The sequence below is a fragment of the Lithohypha guttulata genome (genome assembly GCF_036872675.1).
Source record: "Lithohypha guttulata strain CCFEE 5908 chromosome Unknown scaffold_4, whole genome shotgun sequence".
NCBI lineage: Eukaryota > Fungi > Ascomycota > Eurotiomycetes > Chaetothyriales > Trichomeriaceae > Lithohypha > Lithohypha guttulata.
This window is the reverse complement of record NW_027042753.1, coordinates 1,853,831-1,879,930: the sequence shown is the minus strand read 5'-3', so window position 1 is coordinate 1,879,930 and position 26,100 is coordinate 1,853,831. Positions and strand designations below refer to the sequence as shown.

The 26,100-nt window shown below is 49.1% G+C and overlaps 6 protein-coding genes across 6 annotated transcripts; 2 read left to right on the top strand and 4 right to left on the bottom strand.

The window, feature by feature from the left end:
• Nucleotides 1-1,155: 1,155 nt before the first annotated feature.
• LTR64_005842 (uncharacterized protein) lies at nt 1,156-2,085 on the top strand (the record flags this gene model as incomplete). Its single annotated transcript, XM_064900180.1, has 1 exon — nt 1,156-2,085. The coding sequence occupies one exon, from the start codon at nt 1,156-1,158 to the stop codon at nt 2,083-2,085; it is 930 nt and encodes a 309-aa protein (XP_064753492.1).
• Nucleotides 2,086-2,763: 678 nt separating this feature from the next.
• LTR64_005841 (uncharacterized protein) lies at nt 2,764-7,691 on the bottom strand (the record flags this gene model as incomplete). Its single annotated transcript, XM_064900179.1, has 2 exons — nt 2,764-7,574; nt 7,610-7,691. 2 exons carry the CDS (start codon nt 7,689-7,691, stop codon nt 2,764-2,766), a joined length of 4,893 nt encoding a protein of 1,630 aa, XP_064753491.1.
• Nucleotides 7,692-12,648: 4,957 nt separating this feature from the next.
• On the bottom strand, nt 12,649-14,028 carry LTR64_005840 (uncharacterized protein; the record flags this gene model as incomplete). The annotated part of the gene is made up of 3 exons (XM_064900178.1): nt 12,649-13,389; nt 13,435-13,829; nt 13,881-14,028. The coding sequence occupies 3 exons, from the start codon at nt 14,026-14,028 to the stop codon at nt 12,649-12,651; spliced, it is 1,284 nt and encodes a 427-aa protein (XP_064753490.1).
• An 865-nt stretch (nt 14,029-14,893) lies between these two features.
• On the bottom strand, nt 14,894-21,210 carry YBT1 (Transporter of the ATP-binding cassette (ABC); the record flags this gene model as incomplete). The annotated part of the gene is made up of 3 exons (XM_064900177.1): nt 14,894-15,559; nt 15,619-15,935; nt 16,323-21,210. The coding sequence occupies 3 exons, from the start codon at nt 21,208-21,210 to the stop codon at nt 14,894-14,896; spliced, it is 5,871 nt and encodes a 1,956-aa protein (XP_064753489.1).
• A 1,370-nt stretch (nt 21,211-22,580) lies between these two features.
• Nucleotides 22,581-23,288, top strand: CDC34 (Ubiquitin-conjugating enzyme subunit; the record flags this gene model as incomplete). The annotated part of the gene is made up of 1 exon (XM_064900176.1): nt 22,581-23,288. The coding sequence occupies one exon, from the start codon at nt 22,581-22,583 to the stop codon at nt 23,286-23,288; it is 708 nt and encodes a 235-aa protein (XP_064753488.1).
• Nucleotides 23,289-24,411: 1,123 nt separating this feature from the next.
• Nucleotides 24,412-25,970, bottom strand: LTR64_005837 (uncharacterized protein; the record flags this gene model as incomplete). The annotated part of the gene is made up of 2 exons (XM_064900175.1): nt 24,412-25,736; nt 25,961-25,970. 2 exons carry the CDS (start codon nt 25,968-25,970, stop codon nt 24,412-24,414), a joined length of 1,335 nt encoding a protein of 444 aa, XP_064753487.1.
• Nucleotides 25,971-26,100: the final 130 nt, after the last annotated feature.

Here is a 26,100-nt window from a genome sequence, read left to right as displayed (position 1 = left end):
ACAGCGAGGCTGCTATGAAAAGTATGCAGAGTATAGTGCTTTGTCTGCTGTTGCTTGGACACGATCGAGTCTTTCGTGACATAGATGCGTAGACATGATTGACGTCTGGTTCAATACTGCTCTCGCAGCGATCGCTGAGTTCCTCACGGCCATTGCCAAGTCCAGCAGCAGGAAAGTAGATTCATGCTGGCACAAGGCCGAGACGGATGTTTCTTGCAGTTCGCAGGACAAAGGGATTCGAAAGCTGGCTGAGTGGTCGGCGACTTTCCTTAGAAGTCATCAGGGGGTGCTAGCCAGATACTTGGCCAGGACCCTGCCAGCATTTGATACCCAGCACAGCCGATACAGTATGAAGAACGATGAGCTTTTGGTTACCAAGGACTTATCTGATTGTGGTATGTTCACCTGCTTTGCTTTGAGGTCAGTAGCTCCATGGCTCAGTCGTTCTGCACGTATACTGACAGACTCAGCCAGCGAGCTGGAATGCTAGAGGCATGCCCATGCTCTGTCGCATGGTCTGATGTGCTGACAGTGAAGTAGAGGAAGCAACTTCATAATTCGGTGGCAGGAAATCGAAGGACAACGGACACCTTGAGAGTTGCCGAAGATGATCCTAAAAAACTGCAGCCAGGCAGCATTATATCCAGATGAAAATGATGATAGAGAAGTGCTTCGTTTGAGATGCAGCGTCGACAATGTCCCGCTGCTGCTGCTGCTTGTGCACCAGTTCTCTCTCACCGTTGCGTGACTATGGAGGCCACTACCTCATAGCAAGAAGTAATGTGGCAGACCAAAGTAAGGGCGAGGCAGCGGCAGTTGTCTAGGATGCGCTGCCAAACAAGAACGACTAGGAAACCATCGCTTCAAGCACAACATTCAGGAAATCTGATTCACGAATGCTTCAGTCGTAGACTGTCGGCGACAGCAAGCAGGATGGGTATGTTTACAGACCTGTTCGATTGCTTGAAGCTCTTCAATAATCTTATTTGTTTTCAATCGCACCATGTCCAGCCACCTCGAACAGAGAAATGGGTGGCTGGGTTACCACGACCGGGACGAGCCTGCCCATGTCCTTGGATCTTCACTTCTGCGATCTGCTTTGGATACTGACTCGAACAGACTCATCTTACCTCTTAATCAATTCAAGCTATCATCATGCCTATTGTCGTCTCGAACGAAGGATGGGTCAAACTTCCACCAAAGCCACGAAAAGCATCACCAAGAAAGCCTGCAGACCCTGTCGGCATTCTTCGAGGACCATTGGCCTATATTACTGGCAGACCAGATTTCAAAGAGCCTGTTAAGAAGCAACCTATTGATCAATTAGTGCTCGCATCCTCATATATCTCTCCACCTCCACCTCCTGTCTTCGAAGAAAAGCCAAGACGGACCCGAAGTCGAGTCCCTTCAGCACCAGTCTCAAGCAAGAGCAAGCACAGATCCCAGACAGATACTTTCGAAGAGGCGGACGAGGAGATACCACGTCCGGGACTCTTGCCGGAAGATGTACAATCACAGCGAAGTGCCTCCCCAGTAGGCTCAAGGCATACAAGAGCAGCTCCTTCCGTGAGGTCAAGGCGGTACGAGACCTCAAGACCCGATAAGCCGCAGTATGAGGTCGAAGACGAACTAAAAACTCGTCGGTCGAGGCGTCCCCAATCTGTATATGACGACGAGATCAGCTATTACAAGTCCAATCGTAGCGAGCGCAGCCATAGAGAGCGAGAACGCGAAAGAGACAGAGACAGGTATCACTCCCGCGCCTACAGTGACCATTATGCAGCACCGCCAATGCCGCACATTCAGCCCATTGTCATCTACTCAACTCCACCACCAACAACAGGCTGCGGAGGACATCATTCATGTCAAAATCATGGCACTGTGCAACATCAACATTCTATGCCTTACTACAGGCCCATGATTGAAGCAAATTCTGCATTCGCACCTAGGCCGATGCCGTTCGCTGAACCTGCAGGATTGCCTGCACCAAAACCAGCACCAAGTGAGGTCGGTTCAACTACGAAATCGAGCAGGAGCGATATGAGTTATAAGTGGTATACCGCTACTCAGCCTTTGAAGATGTGAACACTGGATGGCCAAAAGCAACTTTCAGACTGCAAATTATCGAGAACGAGGAGCGAGCCGCAGCAGGCTGTTGGATAAGTGCAAAAATTTCACATACTGTACCTATATTGTATTTGGCTTTCTCACGAAAACGAAATCCCAGAAATATTCACGCGGCATACATAGGTGTACGGCGTGGGGCCATTGAATGGACAGGAAGAGGGAAAGAATTCAATTCAAATAATTATTCGATTTGTGAACACCACTTCCAGCTACTTGTATTCCACTCACTGAACAAATTTCACCCCAAGAACGACCAGTTTTCAGGTGAATACCAACACAATATACGTGCATACACGTTGTGCCACTACCTCTAAAATTGCACCTCCGGATCCCATGCATTCGGACAGTTACTGCAACGTCAGAAGGTAGCTGGTTCAATGGTAATTAGTATACACGTAGTAAATTATCTCTAATATCTATCTGTATCTTCAGCACATATACATAGATGCTTACAGCAAGTAATACATAGTACTAGTAGGGGTATACGATCTATGAACTCCTCCCAAGCGCCTTCGCTAACATGAAATTGTAATCTTTTCAAAACATAATCCAAAAAAAGGAAAAAGAGAGACTTGGTTTTGTCGTCCCACAGGTATTCAGCGATGCCCGAACAGCAGTCGGCGCCGCTTAGGTAACTTACGTGCTCCCACTCAATTTGGCAGCACCTGGCTTCTCCAGATCTAGTTTTGTGCCAAATCTCTCGCTCCATTCACCTTCAAGACTGTCCTCATCCGTCCTTTCGCAATGTCCTCCGAGATGCGGATCGTCGTAATCAACAGTATATCTCTCTTTGCCATCGTCGCCTCGGGCCTTGCTGAATTTGTAGCGCATGCCCTTGCTGATGATGATTTCATCTCGCTCTTCTTGGGTGAGACTCTCTAGCGCCATGTTGCTGAAATCGTGGGCCATGCGACTGCCAGCGAGATAACTGAGTACGGTGCCGACTGTCTCGGGTTGACGAGGGAGATTGGCGACGCCAGGCTGCTGGCGCCACCAGAAGACGACGATGAGGATTACGAGACTCATTCCTGAAGTGATCACTAGGGCGGTCATGCTGGAGAACTCGTATGCTTCCTTGGTTTGTGAGAAGGTCATGAGAACACCGCTTACGGCGATGATGTTGATATCGCTGAGAACTGCGACCATGCCAATTAGGAATTCGAACCACATGTTGGGATAGCTGATTAAGCCTCGCATGCACCTGGGCGCGTTTGACCAGCAGGTTCCATTGAGGGCACACAAAATCGTGTTCTCGGGTCGTGCGTTGCCGTTCCAGAGACGTCGGTATGGTTCTATGATTCTGACTTTGCGTTCCAGGTCTTTCCACTGCATGTCTAGAACAGTAGCCAAGCCGACTATGATGAACTTTGGCCACATTGAGTTTGAATTGGTAAAGAAACGGTTAAATGCATCGTCGTTCATGTCTGCTCTGTAAGTGATAAGAAGAGCAAGGAGTACCAGGATAGTAATCATGTGAATCGCGTCGTGTACTTTGATCATCTTGTGGTGAGATATTTCAGGTTTAATCGCTCTATATCGCATATCAGCATTGGCGAAGACTTTGTCGAGCGGACCAACGTCAGGCACTGTAGATGCGGGAGCATGATAGAAACCGTATCTATACGACGTTGGTGTTTGGGAGTGAGGCACCAGCCAGAAGTGATAGTCGGACAGGGACTTCGCGAGCTCATCTTCATCGGCGTCCCCATCAACAGCCAGAAGATCTTGTCGTAAAGGCTCGTAGTTGAGATGCACGGCGATAGCAGCGATGGAGCTTGGATTTGACGCAACACCAGCGTGATATCTCCAGCTTGACCAGACGATCGCTAACGTAAGCGCTATGCATACAGCAAGCAGTGCCTCTAATACACGGATAAACCGAATATCCACGATCCATGCTGGATCACAATTGTACCAGCCTTCATTCAAGTAGCATCTGTCCATCGGTTGAACAGACATTGAGGCGGAGGAGAGTGGTGCTCCAACAGTAATCAGGAAGTAGATCAATATCGACCAAAGTGGAAGCCAGCGTCCAGCCACGACAGAGCGGACGACATCGCCAGAGAACGCACTTGACAAGTATTGTGAGAACATTGAGCCCTCTGCAGTGGATCCTTGGATGCGGTGCAATCGCTCAAATGGTTCCATCATTTTGATAGACGCGACCATTGTTTCGAACAAGATTTTGATGACAACCGCCGCGATCGTCGGTATGTAAAGAGCGGTGACATAACTGGCTTGTGTAAAGGGCACGTTGATTACTCGTTGGTGCTTTGTAAGAGCCTCCACACCGTTCTTGTCGTCAGTTGAGCCGCCGCCCCCGCCGCCCCCGCCGCCTCCACCTCCACCATTGCCGGATTCATTGTCGTCACTGTCATTGCTGTCACCACCCGCTCCAGAATATGTGTTGCCGTTAGTGCCTGGTATATTGCTTGCAGATAGTCCTATAGCTGCACCCGCCGTTGTAGGACTGATCACGACCACAGACTGACTTCCCCGGACACCACCTGCTCCAATTGACTCAATACTCATAGTCTGGGTGACCATTGCTAACGGGGCAGTCCCGCCAGGAGTTTGGAGGAGTGCAGCTTGTTGAGTAATCGTGGGCATATTACTAGTCATCGCAAGATAATTGTCTCTCAAGCGAACCACGACAGTCGTGCTTTGTCGCTCTACGAAAGGCTTGACACCGGGTGTGCCGGACACAACATCGCGCTTGGCAAGCGATGGAACAGGTGAGATGAAAGTAGCTGGGATACACGCTGGTTCAGTAGCCACGGTTGCGAGGACTGGAGTGGATGTTAGCGATGGCCATGAAGTTGAGCCTCCCTGAAAGACGTCCAAGGTGAAAGTTGCTGCGACTGTTGTAGATACGACCCCACTTGAAGTCCGTCGAACTGTCAAAGGTGATGTCCAGAGGAGATAGTTCCAAGCGTCTACCAATGGGTCGACAAGATCTTGCCTTTGCATCATACCAATTGCGTCTCTTCTCCGGGCAGAACGCCTGCCAAAGTCGCGCCGGGCACGATCATCGTCAACAAAGTGGCGGTGAGAATCGAGATCTCTTGCAAAAGCTTGAGTACCGTTCTCATGGTAGGATTTGCTGCCTGCTCGACTGACCGTGAGTGGTTCGGAAGAACCCGCATGCGGACGATGTGGCAGGATGGAGAGAGTGCTTTCGTTCACTGCAATCACATCACTAAGACCTTGTCTTTTCTCAACAACGACCGGAGAACTAGTTCCACAATCCGCAGGACATACCATAGCGGTTCCATCGTCGTTGAAGGTGCAGTCTGGGCAAGGTGTCTCGCGGCAAACACCATCAGTGCTGCAGTAACAAGAGCCTCCGGTGCCACAGCTATCACATCGTACTTCAACGAGAGGATTGCACGAGTCTGTAGGCACATCGAGGGCAAATCCCCAGATCTCTAACACCTCAGGATCAGGATAGAAGGAACTCGGATTGCCGGGCAGATCGTTGACCGAGATGCAGTACCAATTAAGATCGGTGCCGTAGTAGAACTCAAACATAGTCGAGCCCATATCTGCTGACCCTTGTGCACACCTAGCGACCGCTTCATCAAAGGTCCACCCAGCATAGTCTGGAGCGGGCCAGTTGACTGACATCTGCCGTGGAAGCCATCCTAAACCGCCTGGAGTGTTTCCTTGCAATGATGTACCGCAACTGGCGTAAAAGTTATTGTACACAGTCCCGTTCGATAGAACCTGATGCTGTAATGGGCTTGGCGTCGCGGTACAAGTTGGTGTTGCAGTACTGCTGGTACTTGTGGTACTTGTAGCTGTTTCTGTAGACGTCAGGGCATCAGTCATGGAGCTGCCAGTATATCCCTCAATAGCAAAGCCCCAGACGTTCTTCACAGTCGGATCACAGACGAAAACGCTAGAATCAGGTATAATCCCGTTGACTCCTGCACACCACCAGTAAGAGTCTACGTCTTCCCAGAATTCGACAATAGTAGCAGGGTTATCCACGGCAAACTGAGCACATCTAGCCACAGCTTGGTCAAAGGTCCAGCCAGCATAATCTGGAGCTGGCCAGTTAACTACAAAAACCGCGGGGAGCGCTTGGAAACCACCAGCAATTGAATTGCCACAGCCAGTATAGAAATTGGTAAACTTGTTGCTGTCGTACAATGACAAGATGTCGCCAAGAGGTGAGTTTGAGCAAGCTGTAGGGGTGGCACAGCTGTCAGTGCTTGTTGTGCCTGTAGCAGATGTCGTGGTTGTAGCCATGCTGATAGAATTGTACATATAAAATTGACCGAGGTCACTATTGTACGTGTACTCGGTGGAGTCGTAGTTGGAGTATCCCACGTCGCAATGCCATGGATTGTCGCTATAGTCGGGATTCGTGATGTAGAATACACGGAATGCTTGGTAGCCGTTGCCAGTGGTATAATCAGCACATTGCTGAATTGCTACACAGTCAGTAACTTCAGGGCCGTAAGCCACTGCAGAAACCCAGTTCCAATCAGCATTGTATTCAGAATATCCCGCTCGAGCTTGTAAGAAAGTCATTGGTCCAGAGACAGCAGTCGTCATAGCACAGAGATTCGAAGCTGTTGTTGAACTTGAGCTGGCGCTGGTGGTTGTAGTGGTTCCGTTATCGATAGCGGATGTGGTCGTTGGACTTTGTCTTAGGTTGTACGCGAACACTTCAAGGACATTTGGATCATAGTAGTCATACCATTGAGCACCAAGAATGTCTTGATGGCCGAATTGCCCACACATATACGTGTTCGTCTCAACATAGAAATAGATTTCGAATGACCAGGCATTCCAGTTGAGCGTGACTTGTGCACAATCAGCAATAGCATCTTCTAGAGTCGATGTTGAAACGTCGTAGCTCGAGCCTGGCCCCCAGGCAAGATTGTTCTGGGAGTAACCGCAGCTGGTGTAGACTTTGTCAAATATTGCACCACTTGAACTTTGCACTATGTCACCAATATTGGGCATTAGGTATTCAGCACATGTATTTGTGGTTGGAGTCTCACTTGCTGATACCGACGTGGTAGTCTCTGACGCAGTTTTCGTAATCGACGATGAAATTTGGCCTTGAACAGGGACTTGCTCTCTTGCATTTGGACCTGATATTTGAATAGCTGTGTCGCATCCAGCAGGATCCGGTCCCACAATCTCAAGCTGCAAATCCGTGGTTATGTACCAACAAGCACCCAAAAACGTGTCTGTAGGATGCTGGAGAGACACCCCATTGCAGTTCGGTGTTTCATTGCAGAGTGTTATGCAGTCTGTCATCGTGCCGCCAGCCTCCACCAAGTAATCACCACCGTTGCCACCATATCGGTTGCCCTGATTGCAGAAAATTTGCCACTGCTTGCCTTCTTCATCGTTCACTATTGCCTGATTGACGCAGGTAGCAATAGCGGGTGTAGATAAGGTGGTTGATATCGATGTTGTCTCAGTCGCTGTAGTAGAGCTTGTACTTGTTGTTTCTACACACCTGTTGACAGTGCCACAAACCCAACCCTTCTCAAATTGCGGCTCAAAATCGCAGTAACATGAGTCTGGTGTACAACCTCCATCGTAACAAACACAGTGATCAAAACCATCACAATCGAAGCAGGGGATGCTGCCTGAGAAAATGTTGTCACATTGAGTAGTCATGCATGTGCCATTTTTGCAAGCGCAGTCACCAGTACTGCAGCTTGAACATGTGTCGCCGTCGATAGAGCACTCACTGATGGCGGAGCAGGTACCATCCTTGCAGGTGCAGCCAGCCGGATCATCACAAGAAGAGCAGTACTGTCCGTTAGAGAGAGGTCCCGAGCAGGGATCAACGCAGATATTGAAATCACCACAAACATAGTCCTGGTTACCAGAATCCCATACGCAGTGGCAACCATCAACCACGCAAGAAAGCTCATCTTGACGGCTGTGGAGGGAGAAGATTCCGAGGCTGCGCTTGGCAGGCGGCTCGCTGCATACACATGTCGCAGCTTCGCAACCGTAGCAGGTCTGTCCTGCAGCAGTACAAGTCGCACTGCTCGTTGGAGTACTCATAGAGCTTTCAGAAGTGGGCGAAGTTGTGCTAACGTCGGATGTGGTCGTTACGATTGTTGACGTGGTTGGAACATCTATAGAAGAGGAGCTGCTAGAAGTAGTAGGTATATCTTCCACCTGGCTGGATGTTGCGTTTGCCGATGGTAGACTGCTGATAGACAGAACGAGTCTAGTGCTGCATTCTCCCCAAAAGGAATCATACGTCTTGATCCGACTATCAACTTGAGTGCAAAAACCTGACGATATTTGAATACGAAGCGTGGTATCAGTATTAAACACCCACAAAGCTGGAGTCGCAGTGTCTGATAAAGTCAAAAAGCCGAAAAAATCAGTTGATACGATTGCTGAATTGTAGGATAAAGTATCATCAGACATGACTGTTACGAGGGATGCCTCCGCCTCGCTCACAGCGTACGCGTAGGCATCTTTAAATCCAACGTATTGGACATCACGGCGCTGTCTTGATCTGACTGCCTGTGGTTCAGACGTGGGTTGTACAACGATATAATAGCTACTAACGCTCGTCGGGCCGGCTGAAGTTGTTCCGGTTGTGGTCTCCGAGGTAGTGGTGGTAAGGGATGTGTTAAGAGCTGCAGGAGTCGTAGTTGTGCTTATATATTCAACAGATGATGTAGACGTGGTACCATTGCTGTTACTGTCAGTAACCGTGGTCGCATAGTCAGAAGTCGACGTAGACACAGTGCCATTGCCGTTGCTGTCATCACTCGTGGTGAGGTAGGCGGAACTCGTCGAAGGCGTACCCGTACCGTTGCTTGGTGCATCGAAGGTTGTGGTCAAATACTCAGAAGTGGTTGCCGATAGAGTGCTGGTACTTGTCGTCTGAACTGGAGTTGTGGCATTTGTGTACTCTGAGGTCGTTAAAGGCGTGCTCGCATCGTTACTCGTTGTATCAATGGTCGTATTTGAATATGGAGTCGTTGATAAGCCACTGCTAGTACTCGTTGCACTGAAAGTTGTAGTCAGATCTCCAATTTGCGAAGTCGTCGTGGCTGGAAGTGTACTATTACTTGTTGCATTGACATATGTGGAAGTAGGCGGAGGCTGCGATATGGTGATTACTTCGACCGCAGAAGTAGTTGTGATGGGCACACTGGATGAGTCAGTTATCAATACAGGGTTTGTAGTTGAAATCGCTGTGACATCCGTTGTCGTAGCGATGGCCGTTGTCAGCGCAATGGATGTCGTCGTCGCCCCTATGGCAGCGGGACTGGTGGCATTGCTGGTATCGATGGTGCTGGTCGTTCCTAGAGTGCTTGTCGATTCGACACCAGTCGTCTCTAATAAGACGCTCGTGCTCGTCGTTTCTGTGGTGCTTATTGACAATATCGTGCTGAGAGTACTGCTCGTTGCCTCTGTTGTACTACTGCTTATCGCCTCCATGGTACTGCTGCTCGTTATCTCTATAATACTGCTGGTCTCCGTTGTACTAGACACATCTTCAGGTGTAGACACTTCGACACTAGAAGAAGTCGTTGGCGGTTCATTGTCAGTCACGCCGGTGGTTGACGACGTAGAGTCTGGAGTAGTGCTTGCAGAGGGCGGTTCTGTTATGGGAATCACAACCGCTGTGGAAGTGGTCGATAGTTCCGTGGTCTCGGATAAGGTAATGATTGTCTGCGAATCCGATGTGGATGTCGTGACGTCTGGAGTGGACGGAATAATAGAACTCGTGAGCAGCGTCGTTGAAGTAGACGTTTGCTGCAATGAAGTGTCCGATGTTTCTTCTGATACTGAAGTTGTCGTAGTTGTGACTGGGTCTGTCGTGGTTGTTGGTGTCACAGGGTCAAGTGTTGTAGAGGAGCTGTCAAGACTGGATTGTACTGTCGTACTAGAACTTAGTCCGTTCGTTCCACCGATCACGTCGCTTGATTGGCTTGTAGATCCAGAAGTTGTCGCGTCTGTGGTAGATAGAACAGTAGTGCTTACAACAACGGAAGTTTGAACGCTAGAGGTTTCGACGGAGGTCTCACTGGAGGTCTCAGTGGAGGTCGCACCACTGGAGGTCGCACCGCTGGAGGTGTCGACAGTAGAAGCTGCTGCTGATGAGGCAGTTGAATCTGTAGTCGTCGGAGTCGCTGACCCTGTACTACTAGCGGTTGATACTGAGGCCACGCTCGAAGGCTCTGCCGAAGCACTGCTACTAATGCTCGATGTTACTGGTTGGGAAGAAGTTTGAGTACTGCTGGTTTGCGCATTGTCAGAGGTTGTTGATATTACACTCGTGTCGGCGCTTGTGCTTAGATCAGAGCTCTGGCTGGCGTTCGTGGATTGGGATAGAGTGCTAGATTCACTGTCTGTGGTCGATGCAGACGCTAGCGAACTTGAATCGCTAACCTGAGGATCGCTCAAGGTAGAGCCTGTCGATATCGTACCCGTCGAGGCAGAAGCACTTGCTGACTCAGTTGACCCGGTATTTGCTGATCCTGAACTGGCTGAACTGGCTGAACTGGCTGAGGTCTCAGCAGAAGAATTTACAGTATCAGAAAGTGAGCTAGCCGAAGTCACAGTATTAGACACAGAACTTCCAGACGTAGATGCAGCGCTTTCATCTGTGGTGGCAGCTGTGTTCGATTGCGCGTCACTGCTGGAGTCTGTTGCGCTCGCCGAGGGTGTTGCCGATACGCTGTTGGTGGCTGACGCGGCAGAACTTGAGGCTGCAGTGTCTGACGCTGATGCTGACGCTGACGCTGAGGCAATATTTGAGGCGGCTGCCGATGCACTATTGGTAGCTGAGCTAGCACTGTTAGACGACGTCAAGGAATTCAACAACGAGGACAGAGACGAAGTCGCGGAGGCTTGCTCTACACAAGCTTTAGCAGCGTCAGACAAGGCCTCCATTGAGCTATACACTGCAATCCATGAGTCAAAGTTCGACTGTAGTGCTGGGGGCAGATTGGTCGTTGCAGGCTTGTAGACGGCCGTATACGTCGAGCATAGGTCGGCATGCTGACTCTGTAAACTGGATAGACTGCTAGAGGCCTCGATTGGGTTCGCCGGGCACTGTCCTGCTGCTTGTCTCTCCACCAGCTCGTGTCTTTTCTCATTCGGGTTCTGTATATCACTAGTGTCGTAGTATTGAGTCGATGTAACGCTCTTTCCCAATAAGATTTCTAGCCAGGTAACGCATATTGTGAAGAGAAAGAATAGTGCCAACAAGGAAGGTATTCGAATTGCCTTAGGTTTGAAGCCTTGCTGAGCACCGATCGGGACTGCTATGTTTCGTTCGCTGTTTTTCTGGGCGAGTGGTAAGTACCGCTGGAGGTCATTGAAGATCTGCATGATGTCGAGCCAGCTAAGGCGTACACCACGACAGAACCACCTTCACAGTGTCGCAGATATCTAGATGGTTAGAATGGAATGCATTGGTTAGTTCTGATCAAGAAGCGCGACAAGAAGGCATCACGAAAGACATCTGCTGACTCAAAACATACCGCACGCTATCCTCCCACCATGAGGGTGGATTGTTAGGCGTGGACGAAAACATGCTGAACCGAGAGGGTGGACATCATCCAGGCGCTCATAGAACCCGTGTTGCAGCTCATGGCATCCACGCCCAAGACCGTCTTTTCGGATGAGTTAAACAAAAATACAAGAAACAGGGGATATCAAAGGTGTAGCGAAGCCGGATGTAGACGACGATGCCACATGAAATGGGCGCTTTTGGAAGCCATAGCAGGCGAGGCGTTGCCAAGAGTATCGGATATGAGATCTCAGCTGGCCACGGAAGCCAGATTAATCTCCTTTTGCAGTCAGGGGTTCGGCGACCACGACATCCGAAAGACCAAGCACATCCACATGGACAGGATTGCCTCGACAAAAGTTGGCGTGAAGCAGGAAGTGGCAACTGACTGAGAGCACGCGACAAAATTACTTGGTGTTGCTGTTGTAGAAGATAACAATCGAAGATGGCAAGAGCTGGGGAGAGGTGAAGCTTGGCTTGCAAACGTCTACAAGACATGACTATTGCTGCCTGACCTGCTTAGAGAGCCCTATACACCGGCTACTTCTTCACGACGCGCCTCAAGATCAGTGAAATTAGATACTGACCACATTGAACTTGGTTACCAAGAACACATCACTCGAATATTTTCCATTACTGGAAGTGCGGCATCGGTGTAGCCGATGTCAAGCACCAGATTTATTTGGTTGGTAAATAATAGATAGTAAGCGAATTTTTCACGACCTTGGTGTCTAAGCCATGGTCACATGATTGAAACCAGCTCTGGTCAGCAAAGTGCTTATTTTGAAACACGTTAAGAGCCGCAGGAGACATAATCCGAGATCTAATACTGGTGATATTGCCAACGGCTGAAATCGCGGATTCATCTCTTGGTCGATGGGTAAGCGTAAATCGGTTGAGCATGAGCTCACAAGATGCTAACAGCTACACGTTTCTACGCCATTGTCACAATTGAGTATCTCGATAAAGACGCTGGTCATTACCGGCCCCCTCAAACCTTACATACTCATTGTCGCGTTGCTTGCTCCAGGCGCACTCTGAGTTACTTTTGTGCCGCCGTTTGGTAATCTAGCACGGAACAGAACATATGGTTTCTGTCGTCTATCAACACCGCCCTGGAAGTTTGAGCCAAGCCATAGCTGGTTTTCCGTGAAGTAAATGTATCCATCAAATCCAACACTCAGTGTGTCGGTCCAGCTAAAGCGTGGATCGCGAACAAACGTCGACATGATGCCTGTGCTGGGATTGAACATCATAATACTGTTGTCCTCAATATTACCACCATAGATCATGTTGTTCGTGTCAGTTTCTAATCCATCACTGAGGCCAGTCTCGCCCAGGTTGCCGACGCTGCCTCGGGCCAGAAGCTCGGCATTCAGACTGCGGTCTCGCAATCGTGCAGTTGGGACACTGTAAGTATATCGACCGCCAGTTGTCTTGAAGAACAAAGTGGTTCCATCGACGGATAGTGCGATGCCGTCCGCGCCAAAGTTGACATTGAGTATAGGCATTCCTGTGGTTCCATTCATGTACACAGGTTGCCCCCACACAGTAGGGACAAACCCTTCGTCAGCTTGCACTGCTGGGATGTTTATAAGACGACGCCAAGCTTCGCCGGAACCTAGGTCGACAACGACGATGGCATTGCGACCTTCGGAGGAGGAGTCGGTGATGTAGGCCACACCTTGACCAGACGAGGTGAGGGAGGGGTTGAGGTCAAAGCGGATATCGTTGAGGTACTGTCTCAGTTAGGGATTAATCCATCAGTAAGAAGTGTGGCTCACTGAGTCTGCTGGTGCTGCAGTCGGGCTAAACACAATGGTCCTGAACACTGAGTTTGTGTTCAAATCTATGCCAACCAATTTCGGTCCACCATAAGCTGCAGTAAGCTGTGTTCCGTTCTGCGTTGCGACCCTGCCAGTATCAAGAACCCACAAGCGGTCTGCAGGGTCGATAACCACGCTCTGTACACCAACAAAGTGGTTGGCATCACCAGCACCTGTAGGTGGATAGACGGAGTTATTGATCCTTCCTCCTGGAGGGGTGTTGATTGCAAGATTCGGGTACGGTTGCTCGGTGTTGTTGGCGAATAGTTCAGCGACCGTGTAAGCTTGGTTCATCGGGTCCAGAGCTGGTGGGTAGTTCGAAAACATGCGCCCGGAGCGCGAGACTGCAATGCCTGCGACGAGTCAGTCTAAGAGACACAGCATGTAGTAGAGCTCTATCGCACCTGTCGGCCATTGGTCGTAGTAGAGATGGACAACCTCTACTTGTGGTCCATATGTACCCGGGTCACGAATGACACCAGGATCCTGTTGCACAGTCTGAGCAGCGGTTGCTGCAGTCAGTGCTGCAACAACAGTACCAAATCGCCTCATGTTGTCGTCGTCTCGATGAGTGCGCAGAAGACGAACTCCATCGAGCTTGGTAACGGACAGGTATATGTCCAAGCTTAAGCTGATTCTAGCTTTCTGCAGTACTGGTAGGTATTAGTACCTTGCATCATGTCATCGCTGGTTCTCGGAATACGGACAACGCTTGCTTGGCTCTTTGGTCACATCCACGATCGAGAATGTAATCGCGACACAAGGACGTCATGATTGAGATCACCACGAACGCGAAGCTGATCATCGCAAGCCAGGTACATCCGGCGATCCTGAATGTCCGCAAGAGTGATCAAATCAGGCATGGACGTGTTGCAAGGCAAGAGCTTGTGCTCGTAAAGACCCCGCTATGAGCTCGCAAGCTCCATCGCTCGAGACACGTGTTTTCGTTCCTATTGCTCAAGTAGAAACTTGGCCATAGGAGTAGAAATATCCCCGCACCGGTGCAGGGAGCAGTGTTGAAGGCAAAAGCGATAGGCTGAAAGAGCGAAGGGAATGCTTGCAACCAAGCGTGAACATACAGGAAGCAGAGTACAATCACACCCAACTCGGAGTCATTTGTCGATGGAATTGGTCATCTCTTCAAGAATAAAGGAGTCAAGGAAGACAGGTACCTAGGCGTGATCAAGAACTGAAAAGTAACGTTGTACAGATAGCACGGCTCGGGTTTTATGCAACGCCAGACTATCGATTGGGACACGCCTTACTTCGTAATTTCTTGCTCAAGACCTCACTGTCTCTTCTTAACCCAGCTGTAGCACCTGCTGCCAACGCATCCGTCAAACAATTGATCTCTGAAGTTCAGGTAATAAGAAAAAATGCATCCAAAACTGTATTAGACCCCGTCCACATCGAATCATCAGTTTCTGTTCTGGCTGTTGAGGATTCTGAGAATAGCCAAAAACAGGTTGAGAATGTCCAGGTAAAGTGAAATGCTGGCTGCAATCTCCTCCTCTGGATGGAAATGGCTCATCACCATCTGCGTATCAACCAGAATGTATCCGCTAAAAATCAGTGCTGCCACCACACCATATACCAGCTCGATCGTGCGTCCACCTGGGAAGAAAGCTGCCATGAAACCAAAGATGATCAGCACCCAGAGTGCACCGAACAGGTATGGCTGCCATGCGGTAAAGTCGTACTTGGTCTGGCACGCAAACAGGCTGAGGAAAACGAAGATTGCGGCCGTGATGACCAAGGCTTGTAGGACAATTCGGCTCTCATAGAAACTGGTTATGACCGAAATACTGTATGCTTCGAGTGCAGTGAAGCCTGTAAGGAACACTAGGTTCGTAGGATAACTCTTTCTCTTCCAGTAGGTCAAGAGCATAAAACCGATGGCGCCAAACAGCGAAATCCACATCATCCAGCTGTTGGACTGGATCCAATTGCGGTAGCTATCGGAGAAGAAAGAGACGGATGAAAGTGCGGTGGTGAGGACAATCTGACACGTAAGGATCGTGTAGACCTTGCGAACGAATTGCTGACGAATGGTAATATCGCATTCTGAGACTGAGGTGCCAAACTATCACTATTGTCAGCATATCCAGATCGTGTCTCGGCTCGCAGAAGTCAAATGCTTACCTTGAAGTCGTCAGGAATGTTGTCATCCTCAGATCGCCGTGTAGCACCATAACCGCCCTCTGCGCTACTGGGTCCTGCAGCCTGGTATGTAGGTGGTGCCTGCGAGTAGGATGGCTCGTCGAGTGAGTCGCGCTGAGGCGCTGGCTGGTACTTAGTGGTTGAGGTCATGATTCTGGTCCGAGGTATCGTGCGGAACGGATGGCGAGCACCGAACTGTTGTGGGATGAAGACGAGAAAGATATAGTTGGCAGAGTAGAACCTGAAGTCAATGATGTCGGTTTGAGGAAGGCGGATCTGTGGCCCATTGCGCAGGAAGACTACATGCCGCAGCAGGTCAGTAGGACAATCGCGATACCGGTCACAATGTTTTTGCAAGTATGTGGCGCAGTTCCAGCCCACATGACTTTGGTGGATGACCAGCACATTCTACAGCAAATTTATACCAAAGCATTGGAACAAAGAGTAATCAGAATCTTTTGTTGTGGCTACCATTAATCGTATACGTTTACACGCCTTCCCAGGCCACAAGTGGTATCGAAATAAGGCTGCCAATCAAGACACCACCCAATTGTACATGTTCTCCAAGTATACATGCTTGTAACACAATTTACAATATGTCTATACATCGATCAGACGCTTTGAATCCCACGCTTTCTTTGCCAAATCTCGAAGGAGCTCTAGATCGCCGCTCGTCTCGCACATACCTCGAAAGATACCCTCTTCCTTCTGAACCAGTTCCCAAGGATGTGCATATTCTACCACTTCACCCTTATCAAGGACAAGCACTTTGTCGTAGTCAATAATGGTTTGTAGTCTATGAGCGATAGTAACGATCGTGTTTTCCTTCAGCTCCCGGAGCGTGTCCTGAATCTTCGAGTCGGTTGCATAATCGATTGATGCAGTTGCTTCGTCCATCACCAGCACTTTCGGTGATTTCAGCAAGGCGCGAGCCAAGCATAGTAGCTGCCTTTGACCCTGTGATAGATTAGAGCCTGATTCTGCAATCGCCGTGCTCAAATCGTAAAATATGTTCTGGTTTTCCTTGGTGTTGCTGGCAAATTTGACAAGTGTAGGTGTTTCTGACGACAATGTACCGTTGGCGGAACGATTAGTCCCTTCGTTTTCGTGGAGGCTCTCGGTACCATTAAGCGTCGAAGCATTGCTCGGCAACGATGGCGAGCTCTCAGACACATTACGAGAGGCACTGGTGATAAGTTGGACACGTCTCAATGCCGTGAATATCTCTTCATCGGTGAAGAGACCAAATGGATCCAGATTGCTCCTCAACGTGCCCGTGAAGAGCGTAGGGTCTTGTGGCACTATGGTAATTGCCTCGCGAAGGTCTTGTAGACCAATCAGTCCAATGTCAACATCGTCAATCAAGATTTTACCCCCTTGTGCCTCGAGACCTCTGAAGAGTGCCAATGCTAGCGAACTCTTGCCAGCTCCCGTTCTACCCACTATACCGACTTTTTCGGCTGCAGCAATCTTGAATGTGACACCACGCAAGACTGGTTCCAGGTCCTTTCGATATCTTGTCGAATAGTCGATGAAATGCACTGCCCCCTGACTTGGCCAATTGGCCGCTGGTTTTGTCTCCGGTATTTGTGCACTGGCTTCTTGTTCAACGACAATATATTCTTGCACTCGTTCCACAGCGTTCATGTTCTGTTCGTTGGCTGCGTATAGCCGTACCAGCCATAAGACATTCTGTGTGAAAGTGATGGCATATGAGAGCGACAGGCCAGCAGCACCAGCATCGATACTGCCTACGTTCTGTACCACGAACATAGCAGAGAAGAACGCTACCAGAGCTCCTGCACAGTCTACCCTGAATGCAAGCCATCTGTTGGTTGCCCACAAATAGATAAATGGTCGATTGTGAGTATTGACCTTGTGATGACTGTCATTGACGAATCGTGCTTCATCGCCGTAAGCTCTAATGGTTACCACACCCGATAATGTTTCTCCAAAGTGCTGGAACAGAGGACTTCGTTGGACAGATTCAAGTCGTTTGAGATCTCTGGAAGCCTTAATGTAGAACATCCCAGTCAGGATATATATTAGCGCGATAAAAACACCAGGAATGAGGAAGCCTGGTGTGATGGTCGTTATCAAAACAACAATCGTCACAACGGATGCGGCACTGTGCAACAGTCCGATCGCGACTGGCGCCACTTCTTGGTCGATTGACTGTAAATCCTTGGAAAACCGGTTCGTGAGCTGGCCCAGCGGTGTCGAGTCGAAAAATCGAAACGTTGCCCGGAGTATTTTCCCGAGCAATTGTTGATGAAGCACTCGAGAGGCTTGCAATGAGCCCTTGAAGAGCAACAATTCGCGTGAAAGGCAGATAATAATGTAAGCTGTTCCAATTAGAGCATATACACCAAGATAATATGTCGAATCCACGTTTTCATGTGCTTGGAGATCCGTCCGGCTGGTAATGTATGTTGCAGGCAAGCCTTGCAAGACCAGACTACCAGCAGGCACAGCTGAATGAGCATATCGACTTTGCAATACACTCAAGGCCACATGATTGCTCTGACTTGAGGTATGATATGCATTAGCCCATTGACGGATCCAGACATTGGTAGCGACCGAACCAACCTGGACGGCAACAAAGCCAGAAGCGGCGAAGACCCAATAGTACCATGGCCCCATGGCTTGCAGGTACATCTTGATCGTGCGCCACCCAACACTTCCGGTAGCCTTCGCTTCGATTCTTGTGTCCACGAACTTGCGGTCGGCTTTGAATCCACTCTCTTCTGCTACATCCAGCTCTCCTGTAGCAGTGGGTCCATCTGAAACGTCATTAACGATGCCATGCTCTTGAACTCCAGGAGACGGCGTTCTAGATGGCACTGCAGAGGCAATGCGTGATGCTGGAACCGACCTGGCCAGTTCATCACCAAGATGACCACTTTCTGCGACACTTGCTGGGGACCCTTGACAGAGAATCTTTCCGTTGTTCAGAACCACAACGTGACTTGCCTGTGGTACTGCCAAGGCAACGTTATGTGAAACCAATATGCAGGTCCGGTGAGTCATCATCTTGCCCATCAGTGCTTCATCGAAGATGTGCTTAGCAGTGTGCGAATCAACAGCACTCAGACAATCGTCAAGCAGAATGTGCTTGGAATTGCTGTAAAGTGCTCGAGCCAGGGAGATCCGTTGCTTTTGCCCTCCAGATAACGTAATTCCCTTTTCGCCAACCAGAGTTTGGTCGCCAGCATCAAGAATCTCCAGATCGCGCTTAAGTGCGCACGCATCAATAACAGCTTTGTAGCGACGAGCATCGAATGGAGATGCGAACAGAATATTCTCTTTAATGGTTGCATTAACTAGCCAAGCTTGCTGAGCGCAGTATGCCACACTTTCTGTCAGACCGGTTGTTGAATCTGGTCGCAGGTGTTGTCTACTACATCCTCCGGGGATATGTACAAGACCATCAAGGAGTTGCATTTCGCCGAGCAACGCCATCAGCAGAGAAGTTTTGCCTGAGCCAGTAGGGCCCGCAATGACATTCAATTTGCCAACGATGAAATCGATGTCCATGTCGATCAACCGAAAAGGAGTGCCTGTGCTCTTGGACGTTTCGGCCGAGGAACCCCAGGTCAACGTGGCGTGCTTCAAAGCAATCCTAGTTTCATGGGGCGATGCCTGCCTACTGTGCTTGAGCTGTAGGTATTTCTCCGTCTCCTCTTCACGTAAGAACTCTTCAACACGGTCGACGGAAACTTTTGACTCTTGCACATGCGCGACCATGTCGGCAAGCTGGTCGAGAGGAATTCGCAACAGCGAGAACATTGAGAGTGCTGGGAAAGCAATGGACGGCACAAGTGGACGCTTCTCAACCTTTGTAAAGATCAAGAAGGAGGTGAAAGTTATCAAAATGGGAATACCACCCCATATGGTATATGCGGCAGCCCACAAGATGTACTTTCGCCACAAGGCTGTCAATTCTGTCTGACGTTTCTCATTGACGTTCTCTTCGAATCTCTTCTCCCAGGCAAAGTACTTGATAATACGAATGTTTTGCAGAACTTCATTAGTGGCATGAATCCTGGCGTCAGTAGCGGCCATGATTGCCTTTTGTGCTTTAGTGAAGGATTTTGCAATCCACATGTTCCATGGCAAGACTAGTACCATCAGAACGATACCAGCGAAGGAGCTGTAACCAAGGACTTTGTAGAGCAATGCGATCGCCATAACAAGCTGAACAGGAGTAGCAGCCCACAGAAAATGCAAATAAGCGCAAATTTCGGCGACCTTGAACGAATCAATGGACATCAGATTGATAACTGTACCATTGCTCGCTGCAACGGACACTGACTTCTGGGAGTCCACGTGGCCATCCATACTTGGTTTAGACTCCTTCGTCTTCCAAAACTGTAGCTTCTGCCACAATGACGACGGCTTGCCCAGATCTTCCTTTGCGGGCTCAGATTCAGCAGTAGCTGCTGCTTTTCTTCGTAGAACTTTTGAATAAACCTCGCCAATGATGACACCTCTGATCTGAATGCAAATTTTGCGGCCAATCCATAAGGACTGGCCATCGCCCAGAGCTTGAACCAGTCCAGTAACGAAAAGTAGAACGGCGTAAAGCCAAGCAGCGTTGGTAGAAGTACCTACAGGATCTTCCACATACTCCAAGATGGCTTTCAGTAACAGCGTTGGCATGAACATGGCAATGCTGGAGATGGCACACCAAAGACCTTGTAAAAGAAGCTGTTTCTTGAAGAACAAAAGCAGTCGCACGGCAAGCATATGAGTCTTTTTGATCTGCCTAAAGCGTTCGAGAACATGCTCAGCTTTATCCTTGGGAGAGACGTTCCATACATCGGTCATTTCCAAAGGTCGTTTGAAGCCGCGCCAAATGATACTATCAATCCAGGCAAAGGTCAAAGTACCTAACAAACTAGCAAGAGGTTCTCTGGAAGGCTCAATGTCAGCCTCATACTCGACCTTGACAGCTCGATTGCCGCGCCGTGAAATGAGGACAATGAACGACAATACACATGTCAAAGCAAAGCGAGTGGCGATGATGTTCCGTGATAGTGACGACTTTGGACGTATGATGGCGGACCTGAAAAGCATGACTTCACATAGCCATTCAAACCCGTAGATAACAGCACAATGGTTCCATAACTTGAGGAAGCGGTAGACATTGCCGGTCGTTGTAGAGTAGAGCCGAAGAATGGCCAAGAGGATCAAGTACGACCACAAGACAATGTATGTGATTGAATTCAGAGCAGTCGAGGTGTGGTCGTAAAGAAAAGCAGCAATGTTGACAGCAAGCTGAGAACCCAGAATGACTAGCTCGAAAGTGACCACACCAGCCTCGCCCTTTGGTTTGTCAACATCGAAGGTGGAGGTGTCTGTAGTGGTCTTTTGTAAAGTAAGATCTTCATCTTCCTCGATGTCCACCAGGGGTTGATGCTGTTGCTTGGTTTTGGTTTGGACAAAGGTCGTGGTCGATTTGACAAGAAGAACAAGTAGGCTTAGAGCACAAACAGTAAGAGGAAACACGGCTTGCAGGTATAGCCGTTGAAAGTGAGGGTCGATATCGTCGTAAAACCAGATTGGTCGCATCGCGAAAGTAATTCACCACCCGTATTAATTATGTTCTCTTTCCCAGCCAGCAACGTGAATGAAATAGTCACTCCTCAGATCGATCATCGACTCTTGTGTTGTTGACCCATTTTATTTGTTGTATCTCGAGCAGGAGTCGTACCGAACAATCGATGCGTCGTGTCGAAGGTCGCGATCGAAGCTCTTAGAGCAGTCTAATAGTCGTACACGTCGTGGTGCGTCGGCTCTGGAGAAAAGTGAAAGTGTAATTCGAGGAATGATACGCGGATTCAGTCCTGGTCATTTGAGAATATACTGCTACGCTGCAGATTAGGACAAAGCAAACAGAAAGCACTGCATAGTAACCAAATACAGTACTGTGGTAACATGAACCTACAAACTGCAACGAACTCGGGCACGCCATCCACTCAACACCCGATTTCATTGACGTCTTCAAGTTTTGACGCGGGCATTTGCGCACCCAGTTCCGATCTCTATAATGGCCAAAGAAACTGTAAGCCTCAGGCATGAATTTCAAGAAACACACTGTTGTTCAGATGCTCTGCTGCTTTCCATGATGCAAGCATGAGCTTTCCAAGCTGTCAAATTGTACACTGAGCATGACCTCTGCTGTACGGAATAGGGCAGTATGCAAGCATGATACGAGAAGGAGCTATAAGACGAAGACTAATCTAGGAGGCAAAATGCCCGGTGAATGAGGCGATAAGGACAGCACTTCCAATGCACTTATCAATCTACTTACACGCCCATATCTCGGTGGTAGGATGAGGTTGCAGTATTGTGTTCTCTGTGCTCCTGAGCAGGTGCATATTACCTTCCATCTCCTCCCAAAAAGATCACTGCCGTCGAATTATTTGCTTTGACTCGGATAAAACCTGGTAATCAGCTTGTTCTGGAAATCGGCTGACGCTGTGGAGAGTCATCGTGCCTGAAGTTATTACTTCATCTCCGCCACACGTCAATCTTCCGCGTCTCGAGCAGCCAGTGTGCCGATACAGGAAACCTGAAGTCACTTCAGCTTCCTTGCACATCACAACGCTTTGACTTCCGCTCAACACTCTGATTCGGTTCTCGTTGTTCAGAACAACGCCGCACTTGAGACTTGTTGTTCGTAACTTGACAATGGCTTGGTGACAATTCATCCAGACTGCACTCTCGAACCGCATACACATGACTCGGGACAAGTGCACAGCAGAATCACTCACGCTTGCACTACTTGTTCCACCCAAAAGCTGTTTGACATTGTTCTGTTCCCTATCTAACTACAACTTTCAACATATTCAACTAGATCCGTTTCGAAACCCCACCACTTCCCTCGACTTGACTAGTTCAGCTCCACGATTCGACTTACTACCTCAAATTCCCGCAACATGCCTCCTTTACCATCGCAAGCAGTCCTACTCAAGGAGTACAAGGAATTGAGCAAAGAGAAATGGGTTAATATAGACCTCGACGAAGAAAATATCTACCAATGGAACCTGGCTCTCATGGTTCTTAACCCGGATTCCGCGTACGCAGGAGGCTATTTCAAGTGCCAGTTAAAGTTCCCAGAGAAGTACCCTTATGTGCCACCGGATTTCCGCTTCACCCACCCTTTGTGGCATCCAAACATCTATCCGGATGGTCGAATCTGCATCTCGATTCTACACGCTCCTGGCGAAGATGTCATGTCTGGCGAATCTGCTGGTGAACGATGGTCTCCTGCACAACGTGTAGAGTCAGTCCTCATTTCAATCTTGTCCCTGCTCGACGACCCTGAGATCAACTCTCCCGCCAATGTTGATGCTAGCGTCATGTATCGAGATGACAAGACTACTTTCACGAAACGAGTCGCCGACGATGTTGAGAAATCCAAGAAAGACATTCCAGAAGGCTTCGTTATGCCTGTTCATGAATTCACGCGAGCTGCGACTCCAAAGGCGGCTAACGATGACGACTTCTGGCAAGACTCGGACCAAGAATCATTTGACTTTGACGATGATGACGACATGGGCTCTGCGACTGACGATGAGCAGCTTGCGGATTCTGAAGTAGACGAAAACGCAGATGAGTCTGAGGATGAAACTACTCAACCTTGAGAAGAAACGGAACTTAGCCCAACGACGAGTGACCTGGCGCTCGATCGTCAATAGTGTTTTGAAAGAGGATTTTATATTGGAAACACTACAATGCAACACAGGAATATGATTAGCAAGGCGCCGGAGGCTGTCCAATTCAATCCTTGTCTCATGCATACGGGAGGATAAGATCTGGTTCGCAGAAGTTGGACACAGAATGGGAGGCACATCGTATTGCATATGGAGTTTAATGGAAGGCTATTTTAGGAAGCGTTGCGTTCGTGGACTTGAAGCAAGGAGTAGGTGAATTCATGTCTATGTGCAGCAGAATAACTTGACAAAACAAGACAATGATGATTGCACAGTTACGCTTCTAGTACCTTTTTTCTTTTTTGTGTTTCTGTCTTGTCTCGTGCTCTATAGGTAATGATAAATTCTGAATGACATGTTGCCAAAATACGTATCCGACCTTAATTTCAACCTTCGAGTGCCGTGCACCCCTGTTCGACGCATCCATCGAAAATACAGGACAAACCCAGGGTTGTAAAATTATCCGACAATGCCCAAGCACCACCACACTCATTATGACACGAGCAAGATACACGTCTCGACCTCAATCGCTGAATAAACATCCCCGTCAGCCCCCATGATTAACGTCCTTGCGACACAATTCCAATGTTCATGCTCATCTTCTACCTCATCACAAGCATCGCAACATGCGTCATCGTCATTGGCCTATTTGGATCACTTATGAAGATCACAAACAGTGACAGACAGTTGCGAGGGACGATAATGGAGTTTCAGCGCGTTGAGGAGGATCTTGTTCAGCTGAGGAAGCAGAAGGGAGGGTTGGAAAGGGGTAGGGATGATGATAGGGGACGATCAGGTGTTTGGGCACGGCATTGGGAGAGTGAGGCTACGAGTAGGGATAATTATGAGAGTGCTGCAGATGGTGCCAGGAATGTACGACTTCGGCAAAGTATTGTGTTGAATGAGAAAGTGAAGCAGACTGAAGCACGACATAGAGCTCGAAATATAGGACCACAGTAACAATCAAGGGATGGCTTTTTGAACAAAGTTTCACTGCAACCAGAACAAAACAGCCAGCCGATTTCTGTTCTACGCGTACGTGCTCGCTTGATTGCTACAGTTTTCCTGCCTGAGTGTTCTGTCCTTGATTGTCTCCTCCCTTACCATTTTCACTCGTAACGTGTCTCGCTACATCAACAATCTCCTCAACACATCTCTCCCACTTTTCCTGGTTGACCCAATGTCCAGCACCATCCACCAGGACCGTCCCGAGGTAAGATCCCTGCTCAACACTCCGACCTGTTTCCATAGCCTCGACCGCTCCAGGCTCCTGATACGTGCCCCAGTCCTGTTTACCGGCGACAAATTTCATAGGCACGGAGATCTTCCGATTTACGAACAGCTGGCTATCGCTCGCAGCTTCCGGAGATGTCTGTATGCGATACCAGTTCATGGGTGGACCGAATGTCGTACGCGTGTATTCCGACACATAGACTGCTAGATCTTCGTCTGGGAGCCAATTCGTGCCAAATGTCGAGGGAGGTTGGTCGGCCATGTCCCGCTCTACAGCTTGTCTCATGGTTGCATCTCGTGGCATGATGTAGTAATGAGGCATCTTTGCTAGTTCTGGTGCTGTCCACGAGGCGAGAGGATGTGGTGCAGGGTTGTGGTTGCCAGACCAATCTGCGGATTTCAGGTGGAAGTAACCTCTGTAGAAGGTATGTAGGGGCCCGCCAGCTGGGTAGGTCATTTCGGAGGCGGAGGGTCGGGTACAATAGTACCATTTGTAGTGTTTCCGTGGACGATCTTCTATACTAGCTAAGGAATCATGGACTTTTGGGTCGCGAGTCTTGGCGTAGGGGTCGCTCGAGCTTTCTTGGTCTGCTGGTGCTGGCAAGTTGGGATTTGGTGAGGTGTTGAAGAGTATAGGAGGAACTCCTTTGAATGGATGGGACATAAGGACTAGACTACGAACGAAGTCCGGAGGTGCTGCTGAGCCGCGAGCCAGCGTCATATATGTTGCGGTGACGGCTCCGAAGTCATGGCCGACGATGGTGTGGATGTAAGAGTAACCGAGAGCCTGGACGAGGCTGATTGTGTCTTTGATCAGAGATAATGGGCGAAAAGAGTGTCCCGGTATGGATTTCAGGTCAGGCGAATGAGTTCTTCCATAGCCACGTTGGTCGAATGCTACAGCGTAGTAGCCTTGCTCTGCTAGGCGAGGGAGGATGTAGCGCCATGAATAGGCCAATTCAGGGAAACCGTGTATGCAAAGAATTAGGGGTGGGCGGGTAGTGCCTACGTTCTTGGGTACAGATTCGAGGACGTGGAAGTTGAGAGCATTTGTATCCATAAAGCGTGAGGTCACCCCTTCTGGAAGTCTGAGTGGTGGGAGGGTTTTAGGATCGACGTCGAAGTCAGGAGTGTCCTGTGCTGGGACTATATCCATGTTAGCTGCCATGTTATTGTCTATCAATAGACGCTGTCGAATTTTATTGTTGTATTATCTCAAGTCCCTGGGTAACGTAACCTTTATGCTGCAGTAAGCATAGCAAGTTTCACGGTTTGTTGGTTACAAACACTATCTTTTCGGCATCTAAATCTTGGAGCAGAAGACGAAGCGAGTTTCAGAGTCCGTGAGGGGGACTTTGGAACATTCGCACCTTCGTGCATCCGAACAGCTTTGCCTCTGAAGCAATCACCTCAGCACCCACCATGTCAGAGGTCGGCTCCCTCGTTCGGACCATGTATGTGATGGTGCGACCTCTGCTCTTGCCATGTCAAACAGCAGTATACTGTGATG